The 26,395-nt window shown below is 32.2% G+C and overlaps 1 protein-coding gene across 4 annotated transcripts in view; it reads right to left on the bottom strand.

The window, feature by feature from the left end:
* The window catches only part of LOC118193530 (uncharacterized), a 48,258-nt gene extending 33,593 nt beyond the window's left edge, over positions 1 to 14,665 (bottom strand). For 3 of the 4 annotated variants that reach the window (XM_035364627.2, XM_035364629.2, XM_035364628.2), the window contains exons 1-4: positions 8,526 to 8,944; positions 7,035 to 7,121; positions 5,578 to 5,694; positions 1,703 to 2,200 (exon numbers count right to left, since the gene is read on the bottom strand). In XM_035364627.2, coding sequence (XP_035220518.2) covers positions 1,703 to 2,200; positions 5,578 to 5,694; positions 7,035 to 7,121; positions 8,526 to 8,855 — 1,032 coding nt within the window. In that variant the 5' untranslated portion in view covers positions 8,856 to 8,944. Of the gene's footprint in view, positions 1 to 1,702; positions 2,201 to 5,577; positions 5,695 to 7,034; positions 7,122 to 8,525; positions 8,945 to 14,532 lie in introns of those variants that run through there. The other variant, XM_035364630.2, reaches the window with a different exon arrangement.
* Between the last annotated feature and the right edge of the window lie 11,730 nt (positions 14,666 to 26,395).

Raw genomic sequence — 26,395 nt, 5'->3', positions numbered from 1 at the left:
CGCTCGATGGTTATGAATATCTGTAATGGTTATGTATGCCACCAACTCGCAAGCACCATGATCATAAAACCTGGTTAGCACTACCTAAGAGCAACAATACCGTCAGGGAATCGTTGGTTTATTTGATTACAGCAAATCACAGGAGGACTGTCTGCCTATGCACAGGAATGCCTCGTATTCATGGCTCGTATTCACGTTACACAAGGATAACAACAACACGGAAAATTCCAATGCAGCCAGCCGGTTTGCCCGAAACTGAACCAGGGTCGAACTATCAGTCTTCAGCGATATTACTGCTCGGCTACTGCCTTCAGAGGTTCGATACGGCAGACAGCAAAAATATTGATGACATAGACAAACTCGAAGCCACGTCTCCAGGTGTTCCTAAAATATGCATACCTATCAGCGTGTTCAATTTAATAAACTCACTTCTCGTCGTCTTCTTCAGAACTGGTAAGAAAGATGAAATATAGATTTAACTGGGGGAAGAACCTTTCCCCAAGTCAGCAACCATTTACTGAGCACAAACTCAGCCCTCACACAGTATTATAATTGCCGCAGCACATTTGTCAATTATTTGGCCAAGTTTACAACATAGATACTTACCAGTTGTGGAGATATCAGAGGTACTTATCACTTATCTTTATTTTTCACTTGTTGAAGGCTTGTTGGCACTAGTATCTCCAACTGCTGGAAAGTCTATGATGGCCTTGGTAATCAGTTTAAGAATTTGTCAGTGAATCATTCTCTGACGTAAAGAAAGAGAGAGAGATAAAGAGTATAAAGAGCCCGAAACTGACATCCACATCAACAGTACTTGAGAGCTAGACTGAGCGGAGATGAAATTTCGGATTCCTTCTAGGCGGTGTTTCTAAGGCTTCGTGGGTACCTGGATCAGTAGGAAGAGGATCTGTCCCGATACTATATAAATTGCATTAAATAATTCTATACAGTCATCCGAAGCTGGAGTCAGACATAGCCAAGAACACACAAGGCGAGAAATTTTGTTGCTTTTGCAACACATGTTTTCGGCGTGTTTTGCATGACAGCCGTCTTGCAAACATTGCTGCTTGCCGCCTTTCTTGGTGTCAAAAAATTCATCAATCAAAAGATCCAACCAGAATAAACTTAATACACTATACATAATAATTTTTTATCATCACTACAAAATGCGTTTCTTAATAGAAATCTTAGTGATTAAGAGGCATCAGAATTGAAAACAGTTGTCAAGTAATTAGAAAGTTAAAAAACATTTCTACACAAATTTATTCAATTCAGGTTTGGGATTTCTATTTGGTTTCAAACTGATCGTTCAGTTACCAAGTAGTTGTCTATTTTGTTCACCGAGTATATCCATATCTAACATTATGTTAGAATAGGTAAGACTTTTTAAAATTTTTTAAAAATAAGAATATATAATATATTTAGATTATTTAAAAGGATATATTATAAAACTAATCTAACAAATTACAAACCCTTGGCATTATTCGACATTAGCGTTAAGCACAATCCTTCAAAATTTAATAAAACATTATTGCATTTGTGTTTAGCCTTATGTCCAGAAATGTTTTCTTCTAACATGATTCTGGTATTTAGTGTTATATATGTCATCAAACAAGTATGTCAGAAAAACTCTAGAAACAAGTAAATAGAGCATGCCATCTTAAAAATAATAATAAAAAAAGCAATTAAAAAATCTTACTTTTCCAATATATATCACATCTTGTGTGTTTTCGCTATTTGAATAAATAGTTGCCTTATACTGCATACCAGGATTTTCTGTAGTCATTGGGACACTGTATCCATTTAGGACTTGATGCTTCTGTTTCTTCTTATCAGCGGCAGGTTGCGTTGAAATCATGAAATTGTTTCCAATCTGGTTAGGAGGTTTAAGAGCAACAATAGAATTTTCAGTAACCTTTGGTGCTTCATTTCTTTTCAGAAAAAAAGGTTTATGCTGCACGGGAAAACTTGCTTTTGATTTTGAAGACACAGTGGTTTCATTAAGGACAGGAAGCTTATATTGCATATCCAAACCTGTCTGTTGTGCTTTCTTCAGAAAATTATCTCCATTCTTTAGGTTTACTGGCCTGTGCTGCATATTAAAAGCTGATTTCACTGTGATAGGCTTATTTCTTTTCTTTGGAACTTCGTCTCCGACATGTATTTGCTCTTCTCTTTGGGACCCGGTGGCATTTTTCTTAAAATAAATAAATAAAAAATTATTTTGCAGCTTAAACAATTGCAACAGTTCCGTAAGATAAAAAATTCGATTCTAATTTATCCTAATTGAATTCCATTGCTTTATACATAAAACCTAAAATAAGATTACGATAGCTATAAAATTAAATTTAATTAATTCATATTTGAATAATTAGCTTACAAAAAGCTATAAAACGTAATCAAATATTATAATAAAGCTGAAATGTTAAAGATTATTTGATAAAATAAATAGAATTTCGGACCTTTAGATATTATTATGGTCTGGCATTTATGATACAGTAGCATTTATGATTAGTTTCTCTAAGCGTGCAAGCTACAAGAATACATGTGCAGAAAAAAACATAGTTTTCTTTATATCATTCAGTCACCATACTGAATATCAAGATCATATATACAGTAACTTGACAGTATCATTCATGAGATTCGATACAACATTTCGGAATCATATATTTACTTTCATAAATGGTGATCAGTTTTACTAAAATATCACCTTTTCAGTTATAAAGGTAGCTCATGAATATAAATACTTTCAAAGATGCTGTGCAGGCAAATTCTCAACTATTTTACAGTCTTCAGTAAAGTAGAATTCAACTGACAAGAGACAGAAAATGATGAAATGCTTGAGTTCTACAAATCTAAAGTTTCATTAAGCATCTACTGAAATTGCAAACCATTGGGAATGCACTACACATGAATATATTTCAAACTCAATTAAAGATACTCTACAGGCAAAATTCTCAAAGATATGCACACTGCTCAGAAGAGTTAGGGTATATTGTAAGCGAATATGTCTCAGCAAGATGACTTAGCTGAATTGGTAACCTGGAGGCCATCAGTTCTTTAAACGCGGGTCAATCCGTTGTAGCGGAAGCTTAAGGAGTTTCTCAAAATGTCATTTAGAGACGACGGAATAGGTTTTTGAAAATTGGAAATGTTTCCTGAAAATCAAGACAAGGTCGTACGCCTGCAACAGCACAAAATGAGGATCAGTGTTTAACACTAACCGCCAAATGAAAACACACTATGAACGCCACGTTTTTGCAATAGCTCCTTGAGAGGGTTACTGGTAAAAGAATTTCGACTGAAACTGTTCCACTCCGACTCAACCATATAGTTTTGTTGGTTCGTGTTTCATTGGCATAGGATCACTATACTGTCCTCAGAAGGGGAGCATCTGAGATGAGTGGAGAAACGTACTCTTCACGGAGGAGTTCTTTAGTTTACGACCTCACAATAGGCGGATTCTCATCTGAAGAGAACTTGAACATCTGAAGAGCAACGGTCTGGACCGGAATTTGTACCAACCTACACATTATCAGCACACATAGAGTTTCTTTACTTAATAATAGAGATTCTTATCAAACAAATGGCCCACCAGCGGCCGAGCGGTAACGTCGCTGAACACTGGTAGTTTGGTCCAAGGTTCGAATTTCGCGAACGGGCTGGCTGCATGGGTGTTTTCGTGGTTTTCTCCTATGTGTAACGTATATACGAGCCAGATCCCCTTAAAAAGTCCTTCACGAAGGCATCCCTCCCTTAAGGCAGATAGCCCTCGAGTGCTTTGCCGTAATCTAAATAAACCAAACCAAACCAAAACTTATCAAACAAATGGTACTCTAAAGGAAATTCTTTCTAAAATTAATCTCCGTTCATAACATGTTTAATAGTTTTATAAAATTCGCAGATTAAAATGATTTAATACTTTTAAAAATGACCAAAATGGTGTGATTAAAATGTAGACAAAATAAGAGGAGTGAATTTCTTACAAAATAGTATCGTTTTCATTCATTGAAAAATTCATGGGAAGGCTGGGCAAGATTAATGTATATAAAATAAATGTAATCGGTACGTAAAATGATTTTTCAGCACTAAGCTGATAATCAACGCCAGTATTCAAATAATTCATAAAAGCTGAACCACAGGAACGATTTTTATAAGACTTAATATTAAATACGGCATGCTGTTTCGGACAAGTCCAGTTTTATGTGAAATTGCATGTTTTAAACAATACTGTCATCTAACTATTATATACGTCTTAAGTCGCACTTTCAAATCATGAATGGAGGAAAGCATTGTATATAAAGGGGGCATGGGGTAATTGCGGCTTATCCGCCTATTAAAAACAGCTTGTATTGTAGCAAGAAATGGTTTTACTTTCAAAATACAATTCGAAATTAACGAGCTATTTGCAACTATCATGTTTTCAAAAAAATTACAGTTTAAGAGTAATGATTGGTTTATTTTATTACGGCAAAGCACACTAGGGCTATCTGCTTAAGGGAAGGGATGCCTTCGTGGAGGACTTTCTAAGGGAAACTGGCTCGTATACACGTTACACATGGGGAAAACCACGAAAACGCCCATGCAGCCAGTCCGTTCACAGGATTCGAACCTCGGACCGAAATACCAGTGTTCAGCGACTTTACCGCTCGGCCGCTGGTGGGCCAGAGCAATGATTGAAATTAATATCAAAATGTGTGTTGCGAGCTAATCGTCAAATTAGTAAAAAATTAAACTTTTGTAAGTTACTGCCACGACAATGCGAATTTTAGAATAAGTGTGTATAGTTGTAAATTTCATTTGCAAAAGCAATATACATCTGATCATACATTTCACATTTACATTTAAAAAGTTAAGCGACTGAAGATTTTAATATCCGTAGGTTGGTGCTCCTGTTAGTTTTATATGAGAAATTAAGTTACTATATTTTATATGAAATCCTTGGTAAAATGCAACTAGTTTTAAAATAATTTAGACCCTGACTTCAGTTTTCCATCAACTGTTTCAGAAATTTGTGATAGTTTAAGCAAAATTATTAATTCCGATTTTAAAATTATTGCCTTATGTTACATTCGAATAAACACTTTATACTCTAACGTAAAGATTATTAAGTCTTTCAATTTTAATTTTACTTTTTTACAAAAATAATCGGTCGTTGTGTACAAATTATAATCGACAGCTACATATCATTTAAATCATGATAAATTTTTGTTAATCTACTTACAGTGTTTCTTTTTAATCAAAAACGTTTTAATTAATTATAAAACTATATAAACATCTATTTAGGCAATTAGAAGATCTCACTGCAGCGCTTGAAACCTGCGGAAGTTTTACCATATAGTTCCGTCATTGGAAAGAAGTTTGACATCCTCTGACATATAATAAATACAAGTCATTCAAAACAATGGGAAAGAACATTTTTCAAAAAATTATTCTAGCATTTTTCTGATATTAGATGGGTATTTCTATTTTATTCAAACGTAATCACATAATATTTAATCTTTCATGAGTATGTAAAATGTATTCAAGGAGCTTTCATTTATAAAAAGGACTACCTGAAATAAAATTTCTTACCAGAACGCATTTTCGTTTCCTTGTTTTAACAGTTTCTGCAAGACTTGCTCTTAGATCAAATTTTTCTTTATCTTCAGTATCCAAAGTCTGTTTCAAAGAACTACACTTTCTTGATTGCTAGGTAAGTAACGAAAATATTTTATAGTAGAATAAAAGCATAATATACAACAAGAGTATACGTGCGGTTTTTTTTTTGGGGGGGGGAAGGGGGCATTACACACATTTCAGTAGAGATTAATATCTTTGGTTACTTTGGGGGGGGATTAACACTATTTGAATGAATTTTCTAAGTTACTAAGTTACTAAAATTCCTATTTATACATTTTAACATAAATATTAAAATTTTTAAATGCGAAAAATATTTAAGCAGTTGTAATGCAAATTAGAAAATAATAATAATAAAAAAATCTAATTCACAACTTTATCTGATACTTGCTAAGTCCTCTACATCCGTGAAATGCTTTGAGGAGATTTCAACTGTGACAAAGTCATTTAGTGATTATATATAATGAGCAATGACTGTATAATAGCTGGATTAAGCACGTTTCTTATAATACTGTATATTTCGTCTGGTTGCTGCAATAGATAACAAATTTCGCAGATTATTTTATTCTAAATTAAACTGAAAGCACTCTATATTTACAGACAAGTATTGGAAATTTAACCACTTTATCGACTAGAAACAGTTTTCAGGTTATTTTGAACATTATGCTATTACTGCGAATAATCACTTTTATCGAAAGTTATCTTTTGGTCGTTGCAACAGGTAAAAAAAAACCAAAAGTTCATTTGTATTTCAGATTAAATTTAAAATTAAAGCACTAAAATATTAAAAGATATTCGAAATATGTCTTATTTATCAGCTAAAGACAGTTTTGGATTTATCTTAATTGTGCTTTTGCTGGAATAATAGTAAGAAGGTTAAAGAGCTATAATTCACCACTATGTAAATTTAATAATATTGACTTTCAGCTCTAAAGTATATTATACTATGTTAAAACGGATCATTTTTACCAATTGCTTATACCAATTTCTGCTGATAGAAGTGTTTAGGGGGGATTCTATTTCCTTAAACATCATGAATATATTTTCCCAAACTGACAGAAAATAAAAGTACACTTGTATTTCAAATTATTTTCTGTAATTTGTTAAGGGAAATTATATTGTTACAAACACATTTATATGAAAAAAAATTATAATAATAACAAATTTAAATAGGAAACATGCTTACATTTTAACCTCCCCTCCAAAAATAAAGGGAAATTAGAAGCAAAAAACTACCTTTTTTATTATAAAATAAATCAAAATATAACTTCAATAAAACAAACTCCAAAATGCAGAAACAGTGAATACGTTTTATGCTATTTTGAGATATATATTTCTAAAAATAATCTCACAGAAAAAAATGAAAATGAAATTGTGTTTATTCTGATAAGAAGTTAAAAGACATTACTTACTATTGAAGTTTTCCACTTCGACAATTCATTTCCCTTGTTCGTATTGTCTGCATCAAATAAAACCTCCTTCTTCACCTTTAGGTTTTTCTAAAATCCATATTATATAAAATAATTATGAATAATGGGATGAAATTTAATATATTTATATCTTCGATTAAAAATATAAAAAATATAATTTTATTGGCATTACAGATGTAATTGTTTTAGAAAAATGCATAATTAATTGCATTCGGATAAAGATATTAGGATGATGTTCCAGTAACTTATTTGAATCCTTCATCTAGGTTTGGTTTGCTTTATTAGATTATGGCAAAGCGCTCGGGGCTATCTGAATAAGGGGAGGGATGCCTTCGTGGAGAACTTGCTAAGAGAAACCGTATACACATTACACATGGGAAAAAGAACGAAAACATCAATGCAGCCAGCTCGTTCATGGAACCTCGGACCGAACTACCAATGTTCAGCGAATTTATCGCTCGGTGGGTCGTCCTTTATCTAGGAAATTTCATTCAATCTGAAGAAAAAAAGGACAGTCATAACCCTATCCATATTTAATACAGTTAAATTTACTACTCGCAAAATAAAGCAGTTTAATGTTTTCATTTAAAGCATTAAACACTCAAGAAAATTAAATGAGGATAAATAAACTATAAAATAGTTAGTTTTAAAAATAAAATTTTTTAAGAAATTTCTATTCATACCTCATCCTTGCATAGCATAAATCATTAAATATATATTACACGTTGTGTCTTACGTAATAATGAACATAAAAACTGAAATTATCTTCTAAATTTGAAATTCAAGAGACTCAAAATATTTTATTTTTCGATAAGAGTATATCGACGTAAACAGACAAAATGTGTGTTGAAAAGTGGAAAACAGCAAGGTTTAAAAAATGTGATTTTCTCTTGAAATTTATAATTATATAAGATAATTAATTACTTTAAGATATAAAAATAGATATACGAAATCTAGTTTGACCATACAGACGTAAAGGATGTTTAGGATAAAACGGGCAACATGAAAAATAATGGATTTAAAAATATTTCATTGCACTTCTAAAATTTAGTACTGAAATCATATTTAAAGTATTTTAAATAAATATATATGTAAATTGATGCATTAGTTTTGAATAAACAAAATTAATAAAAATATAATGTTTAAAATTACAAATTACCAATACATAAATATATTAATAAAAAGGTACTATAAAGGTTGAAAATATATAACTGGCTTATAAAAGAAATTTAACGCCAGTTACCTCAGAATCAATTATAAAAATTATATTAAGATAGTCAGAACACCTATTTTTCAGAATCAACAATGTCATAAATCACAAAGGTTGATGTAACTTCCGTTGTAAATCCGAAATTTGGAGTAAGCAGATAATTAATTACTTGTCATGCGTTTCTCGCATACTTTAATAAATTTAAACATATATATTATATATTAGGAAACTGTATTAAACCGTGAAAAAATAATGTTACTTACCATAAATTTTGGTTGAGTATTATTTCTAGTTATAAAATCCAATAATTCTGGTTTACCTCGTTGGAAATAGATATTTGCATATTCAGAACAATTGTTTTCACGAGTTAAATCCACAAGCTTTCTAAATCCATAAAGGTTCAGTTGACGGATAAATGACGGAATACTTGAGCTTCGACTTATTGAATCATCTGCACCTAAGTATTCGATCTTAAACTGCGGGAAGTTAAATATTACTGAATCTCCTTCTTCGCTCCATCTTAATGCTCCAGTTTTGCATTCAGATACAGCTCTATATATCTTATGCTGGAATTTATTCGGCAGCTTATTCATAATTTAATATTAAAATCTGATTTCTGAATGCGAACTTTCAACGACGCAAATCTTAAGTACAGATCCATAAAATTCAACTCCTAGTGAAATTCTTTGCTATACATAACGGTCAAAAATCAGACGATATTTAATAACGGTTAATTTAAAAATATCGTCTGCAGGAAGTCTGACATATTATGAAATGGCTTAATGTTGGGCTTAATTATTAAAAATTTATTATTTTAAAAAGCATATTTAAAACTGTTTTATTAAAAATATTATTCTTTTAAAGTCTTTTAACCCATAGAGTTAAAAACCAAATCTCTACACATTTACGAAACTGCTTTTAAAGTCTATTGTTGCTGCCCGCTCGATTCTCTTTGCTGCGAAGTTGCAAACCTACGCAATAATAATGGATTCCTTGGATTTAATATAAAAGTGATAAGGAAACAATTCTGCAGCTGTTATTTATGATTTCCCTTTTTAGTTTTAAAAAAGCAGTTACAAGATTCTCTACAGTTAACGAATAAATATTCACACATAAATATACTGAAGCAGATAAATGACGTCGAGACTGATTACTTTCATTGGTTGTTTTATCCACTACTTGCAGTATATTTTTGGCACATTAAATATTGGTTTGACTTGACGTTTTTTTAAGCGAAAATTTTGCGTGAATAATAAAATGTTTCCGTAATGGATTTTATGTTAGCCGTTAGAGATGTATGTGTTCTACAAAATAGTGTGTTTGTTTCTTTATGCTTTTATGCGTTTATGCGTTAACATGAAGTGTCAAGTCGATCGACATCTTGACTTTTGCGTTTAGTCGAGGTGCCCAAAGCTTTTTTCGAAGCGATGCCTCTAAGACGGGTCAAAATTGGTTTAACGCTTGTACAAAGATGGCGATTTCCACCGTCGAGGCACTGAGCAGCTTGTTGAATGTTGGGAAGAAATTGTAAGGACCAACGTAGAATGCTTGATTTTTGTTGCTCATTTCTTGTTTATTTTTGTGGAATTCTGAACTTAAAAAAAGCCAGATTTTATGGGACAATGCAATATATTCAGTTTATTAAGTGGCATTTGCTAGCGTCTGAGAGTTACTCGAACTCACTGAATCAAAGTTTTTTTTACATAATTAATGGAAATAATCGCAAACCTATAAAACAGAACAAACATTAAGCGTAACTTTTAATCTTAACATTAAGAACTTAAAAAATAGCTTAATTAAATTATGCATATTTAATTAACAACTACTATTAAAGCGAATGATGTTATTAAAACTCGCAATCAACAAAATCACAGTTATCTAAAAACATAAGCAGTTTTTTGATTTTTGTCACTATTTGATGGAATGTAAATTACACAATAACAGATATTTAAAGTCAAAATAACCGGTATTGCGTATTTTAATGAACTAACTTCTTAAGACATGAAACGATAACTAAGCTTTTGCTTTCGTAAAACAGTTGAAAAGTACAAACAAAATGCCGTGTTTATAAGAAAGTACGAAACATGTATTTAAGATAAAAGCATTCTGTCTTCACTTCTGCCAAAGAACTTCTATAAATAGAATTTCGCATTCTGAAGTTCGCTAAGCGATTTCTTTAGGCGATTAACCTACGCTTTTCAAACATTTCTTTTTTCTTAAAGAAAATCTTGAGTTTTTCTCCGAGCTCGTTTTTCTGCTCTCTTGAACGTGTGATTAAAACTGACTTTAGGAGCATTTACCGAGTAATCTAATTGTTTAAATCCTCATTTTCCTCCCAACCGTAAAAAATTGACGGGTCTTTACAACGGTTTCTCCACTTTAACCGTATAACAGAAACATATGATAAACGCGTTCTTTATTAAGGAAATATTTTCAAGGAACGACGAAAAGACTGAATGTGATAAAAGAATTACACGCAGTAGTGTTTGTTATGCTTGGCAGAACGATATGCGAAGTATATAACAATTTTGGTAAAGCTAATAAAAAACAGATAATTAATTTTAAAACTCTAACATTAAAAAGACAAGGGAAAGAAGTGTTTTTCTTCGCTGAAGGGGGACCAACAAGCTTACTTAGAATATAGTAATCAAGTTACAACCACCAGTTGTTTGGATATAGTCTTTCCAAATTCTTATTCTCTAAAATTAACGTAAATCTTATACTGAACTTGGCTAAATTGAAATTCAAGTTACGTAGCCGTCTTACAGCTAGTAACATCATGAAAATTAAAAATTGTCAGAATATCATGAAGGATTTTAATTTTATTAGTATCGAATGTTAAGAGATTTGTCAACCCGATATTTTATTTATGATTCGTAAGCCTCATATCAGCTGTCTGACACATTATCAGGAGGTTATTAGACACCCAGACATAGGTAGAAGTAGTCGAGGCACTAGAATATCACCATTAATCATACAGGCATAGTTCCATCGCACTAACCATGCAGTTCCATCTCAGTTTTGAAGAAGAACACCACATGGGGGCGGCACGAGGCTCTTCCATCCTTCTTTCTCCTACCATCAACCTCTCAAGAGGACTTGCTGCATATTTTGACAAACACGTTCTTGTTTGTCCTTGTTTGCGCATGTCTGTGCAGCAAAGGTGTCCCCCTTGCTGCACAAACATGTGCTTACGAATATCCATGCCTTCTCCGAGAACGGCTGCCAACGTCACTAACCAATACACTGGCTGGGCGGCAAGAGATCCAGAAATAGGTGGACTAAACTCATTTATATACTGAACACAGCAATACTTAGAACACAGCCTTGAGGTACACTCTCTTGTTCAAATACATATGATAAAAGTCCTTACATGAAAGGACTTACCATTCAAAAAAAATTCCGAATGAAAATGGGCAGGTTTGCCTTGCATTAGTTTATACAAAGGTATACATATGTTTATTATTCGGTAATCCAGGTTAATTCATATCTTTTTGGACAGGTATAAAGTTTTTAATATTGTGCTAACACAAGCCATGGTCAAGGCAGAATTTTTTTGTTTTATGCTTTTTATGATAATGGAATTTATGATAAGCTATAAAATTTAATAAAGGCATAAATTCAGAAATAATTTTCGTTTAGTTACAGAACTATATTTACGAATATATCGCAAAATTTTAACCAATGAACAACAGCTGGCTTTAATTTCTAGATGATGCTACGCTATGCAAGAATTCTGCAATATAAGTACTTATTAAAAAAATAAAACGTATATACTTAAGTACTTCTTACTGCTTAAATAAGGCAAAAATCAACCTCAGTATGGAATACTTTTTGAGTAAATATCAATTAATTTCGGAAGCGATCAGACACAATTCCCTCTTCTTCAGAAGCAAAACATTTTTGCTCTGGAAACAAACTTTGTTTTTCCCTGAAATAGAGGGGCTTGTGTCTAATCGCTTTTAAAATCAAGAGTTTTTTTAACTCAATTTAAATTAAGCTTCATAGGTTGATTTTTTGCCTAATTTTAAAATTAAAATTGATATGTTTCTCTTCCATTTAATTACCGTATTTTCTTCCATATATCTATTTTTTAAAAATTTTATGCCACCCTAAAATAATAACGACCAGTCACAGAGGAGCAAATAAGCACTGATTTCGCTAAGTCAACTGCACATTCACCTGATTCGAGGTCTAAGAAGAAGTGGAAAATACAGTAAGAACGGGCGATATTCAACTTACTGGGAACTAAGGAATGGAGATATCTTGTTAGATATTGTTATGCTATTATTAATATGTATTCTTCTTGAAATGTAAGTTTGTTTTAAAGAAATAATATCGTGATAGCTAACTGTAATTTACCCTTAACAAATCTTCATTTATTAAGTTCCTTCTGTAACACGGCCTTCGGAAATTAAATTATTTGCATAATTTTTCCTTTCCGATTTTAAGACGATAAAATTAGTGAAAAGTGGGGGGATATCGTATTAATGTATTTCTGTATCACATCTGCATTTTAAGCTCCATTGTCTTCAGAAATTTATTTCACATTTTCGTCCACAAACTAATGGATATATAAACCTTCAGATATGGAAATTTGAAATGAAAAATACAGAACATAAATCTAAACTGGATAAATTCTCGAAAATGTAGTCTTTGTACTGTCTAGTATAATCTTTCTAAGAGGACTGATGTTTTGCTTCCAGTTTCCAAATAACTAAGCTACACGTTGCTCTTTATGGTTTCCTGATGGCCTTTTCGACCATTTATTTCAATCTAAACCCATGCAATACAGCTCATTATTGTCAATTTATAGTTGCCCATGCATATCATTATTGTCAATTTATAGTTGCCCATGCAGCTCATTATTGCCAATAAATCATGCATCTGTATTATTGTCAATTTATACGTGTACCCGTAATGGATATTATTGTGCTTATTCCTCACATCATTTTCAGATGTTTATTCTTCAACGCGGCTGTTGCATATAAATAATAGCACTTACATTGTTACACGTATTGTTAAAATTCGTCGTATTCTCCTGGAACTTATTCTTAAGCCCAAGCTACACTGGGAAAATTCATTGACGAAATAAACTAAACTACTTGGAACTTGAGTTTCGCAAATGCAGTGTCAAAACTAATTTGAATAAGCCAAAATTTTGATTAAAGAATACTGAAAACAAAATTTATGTTATGCATAAGCAATAACTATGACATATATAAAATTTAGATGTTGTTATTTGAATATTCCCTATAAAACTATAAAATTAACTATGCTAGGAAAACTATTGATTCCCTTGCCAGTAAAAATAGAATTTAAGCTTTCTCAGACTTTGCAGTAACCTGCAAACCTCATATATACCAACATCAATTTCTGAGGAACACTTTTCGCAAAATATAAACAAAAGCATTTTATGCTATTCTTAACTCTCTTTAAAATTAGGCAAAAGAGCTTGATATACATTTTGATTTTAAGGGCGATCAGATATAGGTCCTTCTTTATTTTTTGTTCTAGTTAAACAGTTAAATCACTAATTCAACAAATTCATGCGTCAAAAATGTTCACATTAAATTAAAATGTGATGCAAAACTGTGTTTAAGAACGTGTTCTTCCCATTTAAAAAATGCACTTTTTCTTTTCAAAATATTCTTTTGTTTTCTGAATTTAAAAACAAAGTCTGTCAATGAATTTCGAGTCTATACCCAGTTTCACATATAATACTTTAGCTGTTAAAACTAGTATTAAGCCTTTCGTAAATGCCATAGCTTGTACTGGTTCATTTCAGTAAGAAACATTAAACCGAAAATGGTTATCAGAATAGCTACGTCTAAGTTTCGATTCATTTACAAATGTACACGGCTCCACGTAATTCTCACAATCATCAGACAAAACGAAAAAAATCATGAAGCACACATTTTATGTTCGTAAATATATTTTTAGCTAATGGTATTGGCTATATACACAGAAGATGTCATTAAATATTTCCCTTCAAATATTTAGTACATCTTGTTTTTGTCAAGAACAAGGCTTACATAATCTCAAGGTCACATCAGCAGTAATGACGAAAACGATAGTCATAAAAAATATATAACTGAAATTGCTAAACTGTACTGAAAATCATAAACATAGAATTTATCGGCAAGAAATCGACTTTATTGTATACATTTATAATCCACTAATATCGTTCAAGTACAACATTACAAAAAGCCTGATTTTTCAACTACTTTCTAATTGCCAAATGTTTTAAAAATTAAATGAAGTACTTACATTACTGCAGAAGTAATCCATATAAATATGGTTCTCTTTTATTTTCTCTCGTCCCTATAACTTGCTAATCAAAACCTAGACAAAATTACCTAATCACTACAAACAGATGCAGAATTACAAACGCGCGCAAAAGTTCAACATCTGGTGAAGACAGCGCCATCTAACATGGTTTTATATACCTCCCCCCCTCCCACCATTTTGAACATGGTGCTGTCTGAAATAGAAATCGGTATACAACGAAACAGGTGTCCATCTTCATGAAATTTCCAGATCGCTTTGTTCTAAAAATGTTCTGAACAGCCGTTTATATAATTTAATATTATTTTATAAAAGCAGCACTGTATTACTGTGTTTAATAAAATTGTTTTTGTTTTTGAACTCAAAAATGTTTAATTTGAATTTTAACTCTTCTGACTATGTAATGTCTAATTTGATAATAGTCATTGCTAACTCGGAAGAGTGTATTCAAGATAAGTATCTGATATTTTAGTTCTTATCATACTTTTATTATGATTCATCAAAGAAATAAAATTGCTGGCAAACATGTTTCCAAAAAATCAGATCAGGAAATGTAATAAGGAACAAGACATTGTTCTTTCGTTTGATACAACTTAAAAATATCCATTCGCAAAGCAAAATTTAATGTTTCTTAATGTTGTGGATTTGATTACGATTACATCCATTCCATTTACAAGTTAGAAGGTGAGTTTGGTTTCAGCTGGGTATGGAGTGCAATTATCGTTTATGGGAAAATCTCAAATCTTGAAACTTGAAATTCTAAAACGCTTTTCAGCAAATGACCATCAAGGCTGCAACATAAATTTCTATACAGAATTCCAGTGTCAACAGAGGTATTGCTCTTAATGTATCAGATTGTTTTAACTTCAGTTTACTTTCCAATTTTGTCAAGTTTTTAAATATCATTTGTTAGCTAATTTTCACTTAAAAAATGCATATTCAGTTCTTTTAAAAATAAGCTGATAAGAATTATACAGCTGGTCTTCATTCTTAGATTTAGTGTCTTTTGACATAAGGGGGCTCATGCACCTTAAACCCCTTATGATCTGCGAATATGTGATTGTTGCAAGAATTGGGATATTTTATATATTTTAAAAGCAATTACTTCCATCTTTTTACATCTGACTACATAATATAGCTGCTTTGGGAACTAGTAACCAGAAAATTTGTGCTGCCACAAATATTTTTGTAAAATAATCCGCTTTGTACCTAAATATTTTGTCATGTTTCCACCTTGCGCGCATGATATTTTAAAAAAGGCTAATGGTACATTCTTTAAATTGGATGGAATTCTTTATATGGGCACTATTTTTTAACTGAACCAAAAATCTGATGAATATTTTAATCCTAAGAGATTTTATGCACGAAAATATTACAGATTTTTTTAATAAAATACATTTTATAAACTCAATTACAAATAAAATAAAAATTTAACATGAAATTCTCAGAATTTTTGGCTCACAGTAGTTCTCAAATGTTTTAAAAGCTATATATTAAATATAAAATAATATTAATCAACAGAATGTTTTAAACTGTGCGCGCAAGGTGGAAACATGACGAAAAGTTTTGTCACAAAGCGAATTAAATTATAAAAATATTTGTGGCAACACAAACTTTCTGGTTACTATTTCAGAAAGCAGCTATATTATGTAGTCAGCTGTAAAAAGATGGAAGTAATTGCTTTTAAAATAAATAAAATATCCCAATTCTTGCAACAATCACATATTCGCAGATCACAAGGGGTTTAAGGTGTATGATTCCCCTTAATACTTTTATCCATTTTCCTCACGGTTTGATGAAGCGATTTGCGTTTAATACTGTGATAAAACAATCAGTAATATTGCAGACGCACTTATGATGCTGAGGAAAGAAAGTTTTCAATTTCTAAAAGATTGATATAGTATATTTTTGGTGAAAATATTGTTACGAATTCGGTCTCAATAATTTTAGTGAAATTATATGTGAAATCGTAGTACTTTTTGTACAATATAGCATGAAATGCTTGAAACGTACAGGGGCAAGTCCATTTAACATCGAGGCAAATAGCTATCTCACTAAATTGGCGAGATATCGCCAACCAAAAGTCTCTAAACTTGCCAACCATTTGGCGATATTTTTGTCCCGTTCCTTTAATTGGTATAACTGTAATTCATCCCTATATGTAACTGTAACCATATCTGGCCCTTTAATGCTTTCCAGTAATTCCGAGAAGTAGAGGGTACTAGAGATTTCTCTCGTCCTAGGAGAAAACTATATAAAGTTTCTCAGTGTTTAGTTTCGAATGGACTTGCGAGTTTTGCATTTTTGATGCGCTTTTTTCATTGCGCCATGTTTAACGTTCTCAGCAGTTTGAGGTGTGACTACAGATTGTACGCTGTCATACTGTGTACAACAGTGTACAATCAGTAGTCGTACACTGTCATACTGTGTACGAGAAGAGCTGTAAGATTATTTTTGTGGAAAGTTCCAGAAGAGTAAAATATTTCTTCTGGTAAAAAATAAATTTTATCAAGCTATCACCGGTTCTGTGTACATTCAATCTATTACGAAACCGTACGCACGCAACAATATGTAAACAATTTATATTTAGCTATGGACATTAAAATAATGTGATAAATATATTTGTTAGTATGCCTAACAGCTGAATTAAAATAGTATATATTTATTTAAAATATCTTGTAGATGACATCCCGTTGGAAGTATTCATCACATGAAATAAGTAGCTTTGATAATATTGACGGAATCTGACTGGTTTATGGCTCATTCAGTGACCCGAGTGGTTTAATGCATTAGTTAAAAAAAGGTTCAGCGTAATTAAGTTGCAATTACATTTTAGCCATAGATCATGGAAGATTATTGGACAAAACTTTTTTAGAGCAAATTTTGCTCTTTTCCCTCCCATTATTTACTTCATCATGTATATATTATCATTTGCATAATTTGTTACAGATGAGTTCAGTTATTTTTTATGGATATGTAATTTGATCCGTCCATTTATCAGGAATTCAATTTAGATATAATAAACATGCATCAACCTTCCTACACTCATAGAAATCTAACATCATCTAATTGCATTTCTGGTTTCCAAGAACGGCAATTACTGCTGTCACTAATGTTTACAAATTGTAAAATTTATTATTGTTTGTTTACGTTATTCCAGAACATATCTAAAATAATTTCTTCTTTTGGGTAATAAATCATTATCACATCCAACTTTTATCCCAATAAAATTATGCGTTTAAGTAAATTTGTCTTCTCGGAGCGGTGGTTCTCAGCAGCTGTCAGTTGCCTTATTTCTTAGCTGCGTATTTTTATTTTTCTTTATCTTTTTATATGTTTTACACGTTGGACACGTGTGATTTTATGATGTTATGGCTCCGGAAAGGGTAGCGTTCCGCTTATCAATATACTTCAGTTTATCAATATGTAGATCAGGGGTCGGCAATCCTTTTGGTCTTTGGTCAAAATCAACCAAAATGTGCGTATTAAAAGACGTTTCGGATTAGTGTTAGGTTCATTTTAAAAGAGTCTTTTTTTTTTTTTTTTGTGAATAATCAGATACATTTTATCGAGAAAATAATTATAATACGCTTTAAACATAAAATTATTATTAGTATAATATCACGCATAACTGAGTGACCTTTATTTTTCTCCTCAATATCAGACGGTTTCCTAATTATAAACTTGCATATTTCCATCCCTATTTTTTGCAAAAACACTGTCGTGAACTGCTGGAAGTTTTTAAAATTTACCTGAAATTTGACTCGTTTTGTTAGCTACAGTTAAGAGTATCTCAACCATCTGCCTTGTCTGCATAGGTTCCTAACTCTGATTATTAATTTTGCCATTAGTTATCATTAACACGTTAATCTGTAGGTAAATTAAAAGCCAAAATTTAAATGTATGCAACTATATGAACATGTACATATTTAGGTATGTGTTTATGAATATTCGTACATTTATACTTAAAAATGTTATTTTTATAATTAAATAGAAATAGCTGTTAACAAATTAGCAGATTAATATATTTCATAATCTATTTTTGGACCCAATACTGAATTCAGTTTGTACTATTTTTTTTATTCCGCTTTTTCTTTGTCTTCAATGTTCTTAAAATAGGAGTTCTTGGTTAGAAACGAGAATTTTAAAAGAAACAGAAGCAAGTCTTCTTTACATACATCTGTGATTGGCTGAAGAAGATGTATTAATTTTCATTAACAATTATAATTATATAAAAAACCTTAATTGGAAAATATGTATCAATGTTTGTACAGATGTTTCACAACTAATGATGAGATAATATGAAGGGATTGTTACTCGCATTTTGGAAGTAGTTATAAACACAACAAAAATTCACTGTGTTTCACATAGACAGGCCCTAGTTACCAAAACAAATCTGCGTTTTTGAAAGTTATATGGGATACGGGTGTAAAAATGACCAGTTAGGTAGAATCTTGACCACTCTCATCCAAACTATTTAAATTTTGTGTGATGCATTGGGTGTGAACATACTGCAGTTTTATTGTGCTCTGAAGTCAGGTGGTATCTGGAGGAAATTCAGTGTTTAGATTGCCTATGTAAATTTTCTTTTCATTAAACATTTCGGACAAAATTTCATGAAATTTTTAATACCACATACTTAATGAGTCTTGCTTATGTAACAGATATATATATTCACTAAGTGCAGAGAAATAAATTTATCACTACCTGGAAGAAATACTTGTGTTTTTAATGTAACGGATAAAACTGCATCTTTCAAATGAAGGTTTCTTCCTGGATTTCTTCACGAAAAGATAACAAATTTGACTGTCCTAGCTTAGATGACAATATTTAAATGAAGAAAACTTAAACAAGAGATTGTAAAGTTTACAATGAAATATTACAACATTTGTAGAAATTGCAGTTAATCATTGGTTAATATTTTCCACAGTGAGAAGAAGAAAATTCTTGAATTCGAAATCCTTTCATGACGACAATTAAGCCATTACATATACGTGCATTTCGAAATTTCGAAAACGAAATGCTGGAAACTGTTTACTACTGTTTCCGACATAAAGCAAAAATTTAAAGAACTTCTGTTAAATTTAACCAGATTTTGGATAAGATTGGCAGAAGAATATCCGAACTTATCAAGACGAGGTACTCATATTTTACTTGCTTTTCCGACAATGCTTTTTGTATGAAACAGGCTTTCCACATTACGCTGAATGAAAGTCCAAACACAGAAACAGACTTGATGCTGCATCTGATATATGAACTCGGGCCTGCAAAGAAACGGAAAGTTATGCAAACGATTCATTTACTTTTTAAACAAAATAACGTCGACTGACCCCATCCGATAAAACTGACATTGCATGGATCATAACTACTCAAATGTTAAATTTTGTCTCTGTAAATATAGCTACACAACAAATCGACCTGTCCTTCCATAAAGTAACACCACTTCAGGAGAAGAATTAAATTAACATTTTTATTAGTTCTTCCGTTTCACATATTTACACAGATCGTATAATAAATAATAGATATCATCCGCTATTAGCTATTAGCAGGTCACATAAGTCAATTTTAATAAGATATTCATAAGCTTGTATATTTGGGCTCACGTAATCGAATTACACGAGGACAAAGCTAAAGCCCTTTCAAGTATATTTAGTAGCTGGACAAGAATAGAATTACAACAGTCAGCGGTAGCTGCATAAAACTCTCTCCTAACTTCAAAATCTCTGTTACTATACATATTGCTATTAGCATCTTGCTTTGAGCCAAAGAATGTAGAAATGATAGTGTTGGAAAATAATAAGATAATGAACGAATAAAATCTTTCAATTTTCAGTTAACCATTTCCTCAATATAATTTATTCATTTAGAAATTAGGGCTTAATGACCTTTGTAGAGACTTTTACATTTCTGAAAGTCAGATTGAGCCAATACATTTGCAATGATTTTAAACTGGTAAGCTTGACGGTTATCATCTACAATATATTTATAAATCATCTGGTCACGTTAAAACATAATATCGGACGTTCAATAGTCCATTGCATGCGCTTGTCTCTTCTCGCCCAGTAAGACAATATACCGCTTGGCCACCGCCGATGTTGCTTTTAACGACCACTGCTCAAAGCTCGAACAGCGTTCCTGGCATACGAAATGATCTGCAGGCTCCGGAAATTATGTTGTGAGCAATTCGAATTTCTTAGCTACAATTATGTATTGCACTTCGATCTTCTTCCAACTCCCCAGTAACGCGACCTCGGGTAACGTCTTTCTGATGAAGTCTCGTGGATTGTATGTTGGCTATATCACATGCTAGTAGCAAACTGACATCATTGAAATCACTACACCATGCAATATCTCTCATCGAATTACTCATCGTGCACCGCCCGCATATCACACTCCTTTTCTTAAGTATACCCTATCTCATAAGTCCATATACCCTTCCTCATAAGTCATATATATCTATGACCTACTGTATCGGTCTCAAGTCTGTAGGTATCGGTCTCAAGTCTATCTCCTGACACATCGTTCCATCCATTCTTTTGCCTTGTTCCGCTTTTATGTTAATTTCTTCTTCTCGTCCTTTATTTTTTCCCACCAGTGCATATGGCTCCGTTAGCATTTCTTTTATCAAATTAGTGAAAACTATCAAGAAGCTAGATTTTGCGCATTTTCTCAAAGCGGGATTTGCTTACTGTCTGGGCAAGATTAAGTATTTTACTGCCTGTGCATTCATATCAAATAAGTAATACTGTTCAATACATAACCGCAATCCTGAAGGAAAAGGAAGTACGCAAGATTACTGTACTTCAAACAAACAGCCAAACATGTTATCAGGCAAAAGTGTTTTATTATTTAAACTGTGACAGTATATTGAAATAATGATGAGCAGACAACTACTCGCGCTTTAACTGGATCAATGGCTTGAAGCTGCTAACATACAGATTCCCAAAATGAGATATTTCGACTGCTTCAGAACGGATCCGAAACTCCTGACGGTGAACAGGATGTAGTTCCACTAATACAAAAAATCGAGATGAGCGAAAAACCGTTGAGCCATAGTTCTGTTAAAGCAGAATAGTGTACTCGTCTTCCTCGGCGCAGTCGCTGTGGACATAGACGTACTCGCTGTTTGATCTGCCCTCTCCTTGGCTGATAACAACCCAATGGCCTAGGTAAATTTCATCAGAGTATAGCCTTAAAAGTTGCCCTTAACGGCATATCAGACCATCCATAGAAATTCGCCGTTATTACATTTGCTGTGATTTTGGCACCACTTTAGTCTTTGAGATAAATCACCTTCGCTCTTATCCGCTCAACCACAAGTGAAGTTTCAAAGTTTTGACGAAACTTTCCAATACTAGATTGTGCTGTGGTAGGCAACGAATGTTTAATTTTCAGCATCTTAATACCCAACCTTTTTCACATCTATTTTTGTCATAACATAGTTTCTGCTTTCCGCAACGTTTCTGTGAATTGCTGGTTGCCTCATCGACTAATATCTGAATGCCTGCTATTTTATATTCGTCTGTACTATTTTCCACAAAGATCAATTTATCGAAGGGTGTGATCAGCTTCCTACCGAAACCTAATTCTGCGGATGTTTTTTCCTGTAGTGTAGTGAACCTGAACATGCATTAATGTCCTTTTCGACATTAATGCATGTTCAGGTTCCTGTTTTTAGGACCTTGACACACAGGCAGGTTTCATTGAATGAGGTTTTTCTTTACTTGCTCTGTAGTATTTGACAATAATCCTATTTTAAAATGATTTTATCCAGGCCCTCTCACATTACCTCAAAAATCTGATTTATATATTTTGGACTATTATCCGATATTGCTCTAAGTGTTGGCCGATAGTTTAAGATAAAGCTATTTAAAAATAAATCTGTAATTGTTTTCGTTGAAGCCCGCCGCCAGAGAACTAACTCTACCAATATCGAAAAGTGATCGACTATTATTAGCGAAGGACAAATGAAACTTTTTTTAAATTCTGAGTCATGCTCCTGATAATGAATCCCAACACCTATTTAGATAGCTTGAAGGTCTATAACTGATATGCTTAATTAACTGAAAAGTGAAACACGACTTTACATATTGTTTTACAAATATTCGCCGCTGAGGAAAAATAATTACTTCTATCACCCTTGCGCTGTATTCGCACGTCCAGATAAACTGACAATGGCGAGTCATTTAACTCGGTAAATACACTTAATCTTAAATTCACTGAGTCAACTGTTGGTAATTATGTTTTTTTTTTCATTTTTGCTTTTTATATAAAAGAAAGAGTCACCAAAAATTTTGTACTTCCTCCTCTGTAACTTATACAAGTGATGTTCACTGCGTCCAAAAGTAATAGGATCCTTTAAATATTCATAAATGTTCTTGAAGTCATCAAAGCTTCCATCTTCTCAGTCTGGACGAAAATTTCTTTCCCGATTACAGGCGAGTGATCACATGATGATCCGCATGTGTAATTAACTGTTTTGCACCAAAATACATCTTGAATTCCTGAACAACTAATAAGAGCCCTAGGATTTCTTTCTTGATGGCAGAGTACTTGATATGATTCGAGATAAGGGTTTGCTAAAATATGCTACTGGCTTATCATCCGGTATTACCTAATACAAAATTGGACATCATCTACAGCTATTATCAATTTTCCCCCGATCTACAGCTATTCAATTCATCAATGTCAAGATCACAGCTTCAATCAACCCAGCTTAGAACTTCTCAAAAGCCATATTCGCCTCCGCTAAGCAACTAAATTTTCTCTTTTATCTTTTCGAACTCAGAAAGGGCTTTGCAATTCTTGCAAAATCCTTTAAGAACGTCCTTTAATTTATGAGTACAAGCCCAAAATACGAGGCTGATTTCTTTCTCTTATTTGGCACTGGATAATTTGATTTCCCGTTTTAATCACTCCCTGTGATATTTTGTATTCCTAGTTATGAAGTTCTTGTGAATTTTCATTGGAACTCGTTCATCTTTAAAACCGCTTCTTTTAGAAACGTAAAATCTTCGCGCAGCTCTTTAATGTGTTCTTCATATGACTAAGAATTATTACGCCATTTAGATGGATGAACGTAGACCTTTCTATTATGGACTTTACGATTATGTCATATTATTAAAGAGAGAAAAAATATTTAAATTTCTTACTGACAATGTTCAAAAATATATAGTGTCCGCATTTCAAATTCTTTCATTTACGGCTGCCTTCAGTCTGAAACCTTATGTATGATATAATAAATGGACAGGAAAGGCATATAGGAAAAATATTCTAAATGCTACCAGTAAAAGACATTTTATTAATAAGTTACACATTTTTAGAATAATTTGTAACCTCTATCTTACTTATATTTCACTAAAATCTCGGATACACAATAAAATGCGTAGTTATTTGTTAAATATTTTCTGATAGTATGCTGATGTAATTAATAATCAGCAGTCCCGTATGATCGTTTATGAGACACCTATATGTTTCACAGCTTTTGTGAAAGTAAACGTTTCTCACCAGTATCAAATAAATCTGCGAACTTCAGTTATTCCTATTAATTTTTGTTCTATTTTAATTATATCCTTTAATTTTCATTATAATTGTTAGTATAATATACATGTCATAATAAAATAACTGTAATATTTTCTGCATCAGTATTAACACAGAATAAATAGTATAAAATAGTTCTAGCCAAAACCTAAATTGCGATATTATGTTCTCTGTCAAAATTGCGAGTCAGTTCCTAGGTTCAGCGAGGCATTACTAGACTTTCGAATGGAAAACTACCATTATCCTAAGCAATCCGTATACAAATTTTTCATAGATTTGAATTATCCGTCAAAATTTCAGGTCACATTTTAGGTCAAGCGGTGAAGATTTGCTAGACTTCTGGAAAGGACCAAATCAACATAAAGTTGCCATCCATTGTTATCGGTACTGACAAACAACAGCATCGTAAACATACATTAACGAATTAAAACGTTGTTACGGTACAATAGATACGACTACACTCATGATGCAAATGCCCATGTGTGTAATATGAAGTATCAAAAGTCATCTACTTGAACAGAAATCTTCTTATGATGTTTTCACGTCTGGCTTATTTTTAATTTTAATTTGATACTTTTGAATATTAAAATCGTTGACCCCAAAAGTTTGGCAAAATTTTAATAATTTAAGTCTTGATCATAGGAAGTGTTCTCCAGATACCATAATTTACTCCGCGATCATCTCGCGAATTTTCCATTTTTTCTGCCGTAAAATTATTGTCTTGGTGATAAAGGTTTTTATAACGTGTAACTCTGCATAGATATGTTACTCTCATTAAAAGATTCCAGACTTTAAATTTAGTCTACTTGAAAAGGACAAAATATTTTAAGAAATTCCTGTGCATTAAAGTATCATACATCATACTGCAGTTCTTGCAAATGCTGGAAAATACGTCCACCATCTTGGAGATATATCTATACAAGTCTCTTCACATTTTCACATTGCCGATGGCTTTCTACATGTAGCCATCAAAACTATTTTTCTCGTCTGTCGTAATAGTATATACCAATCCTGACTATCTTTTGAATACATTGTATGATAAAATGCTTTATAAATCTATTTCTAAATTTTACTTGTTAAAACTATTAAAATTATTGTTATGGGACATGAGTTTCATTCTGTGGACTATTATATGACTGTTTCAACGACAGTATATCTTAATGTAAGTACTATAAATAATTTAAACAAATTAGATTTTAGCTTTTCTGCATAAAAAAAACATTAGCAATGGAAGATCGATGCACTTGAAATTCAGTAACATAATTTATAAATTATAAATAAATTCAACGTAAATCTGCATTAAAATGAAAATTTATTAATATCTTAATTTGAAGCTGTCATACATATATAAATTTCTTATTAATAAATTGTCTTAAAAAGGAAATGAGTATTAATATTAATTATACGAAAATTCACATTGCTATCTGTTTTTCCTTTTAGAAATCCAAAAAGCAATATGTATTTGTGGTTTAATTACTGAAACACGATGTCATCCAATATATCTGTAGCAAATTGCTTAGATGAGTTACACACATCTGTAGCTTTTCATGTATGTATCCTCTTCCTGCAAGTACACTGTATAAATTACATACATGAAAAGCTGAGAATTTTGCCATTTTGATTTTTAATTTTATAAGATCCGAGCAAAATGTTAGATAGAGAATAAAAAAAAGAAAAACTGCTGCAGTTCATTTATCAAAAGCCCTAATTACAGATTAACTTTTGAAAACATCTGGACATAAGCATCCTTCAGCTTCGGGACTGCAGTCCTGTAGATGGTAGAAATCTACTGACCACACTTCTGTTAATCCATCGTCATCAGTGGTACTGGATAACATAATGCTGCCACTCGTTCTTGTAGTAAAAATCCCACATTCGTCATCATCCTCAAAATACATCACTTGTTTTTGCAATTTATTTTTGTTTATGACTGGAATGATTTTAGTACGATTTTTTCTAAACATCCTCTGGCATTTTCCTAAAGACGCACGTTTCCGGCTGCTCTTTTTCATTTCGGAAGACAAATTGTGCTTCTTAGCGTTTGAGGAATCGTGGTAATTAACAATATTTCGATGCTTTTTAAGGGTTAATTTTTGCATATCATTCTCTGAGGAAAAATAAGAAATTTTGCCTTTTAACAATGATTTATAACTGTTTGATTGCTGCCAGTTGTACTCGTGACACTATCCTGGGAAAGTGAATCATCATGTATTAAACAACTATCCGTTATCTTGAAGTTTTCACTATTTATTTCAATATCTGGTTTCTCTTGATCATGCCCTGACTAAACTGAGCTGACGTAATC

Source organism: Stegodyphus dumicola, chromosome 12, assembly GCF_044657685.1.
Source record: "Stegodyphus dumicola isolate Sdum_Otavi_A_Nest chromosome 12, ASM4465768v1".
Classification (NCBI taxonomy): Eukaryota; Metazoa; Arthropoda; class Arachnida; order Araneae; family Eresidae; genus Stegodyphus; species Stegodyphus dumicola.
The sequence above is the reverse complement of the archived record's forward strand: the minus strand, read 5'-3'. Positions and strand labels throughout refer to the sequence as shown.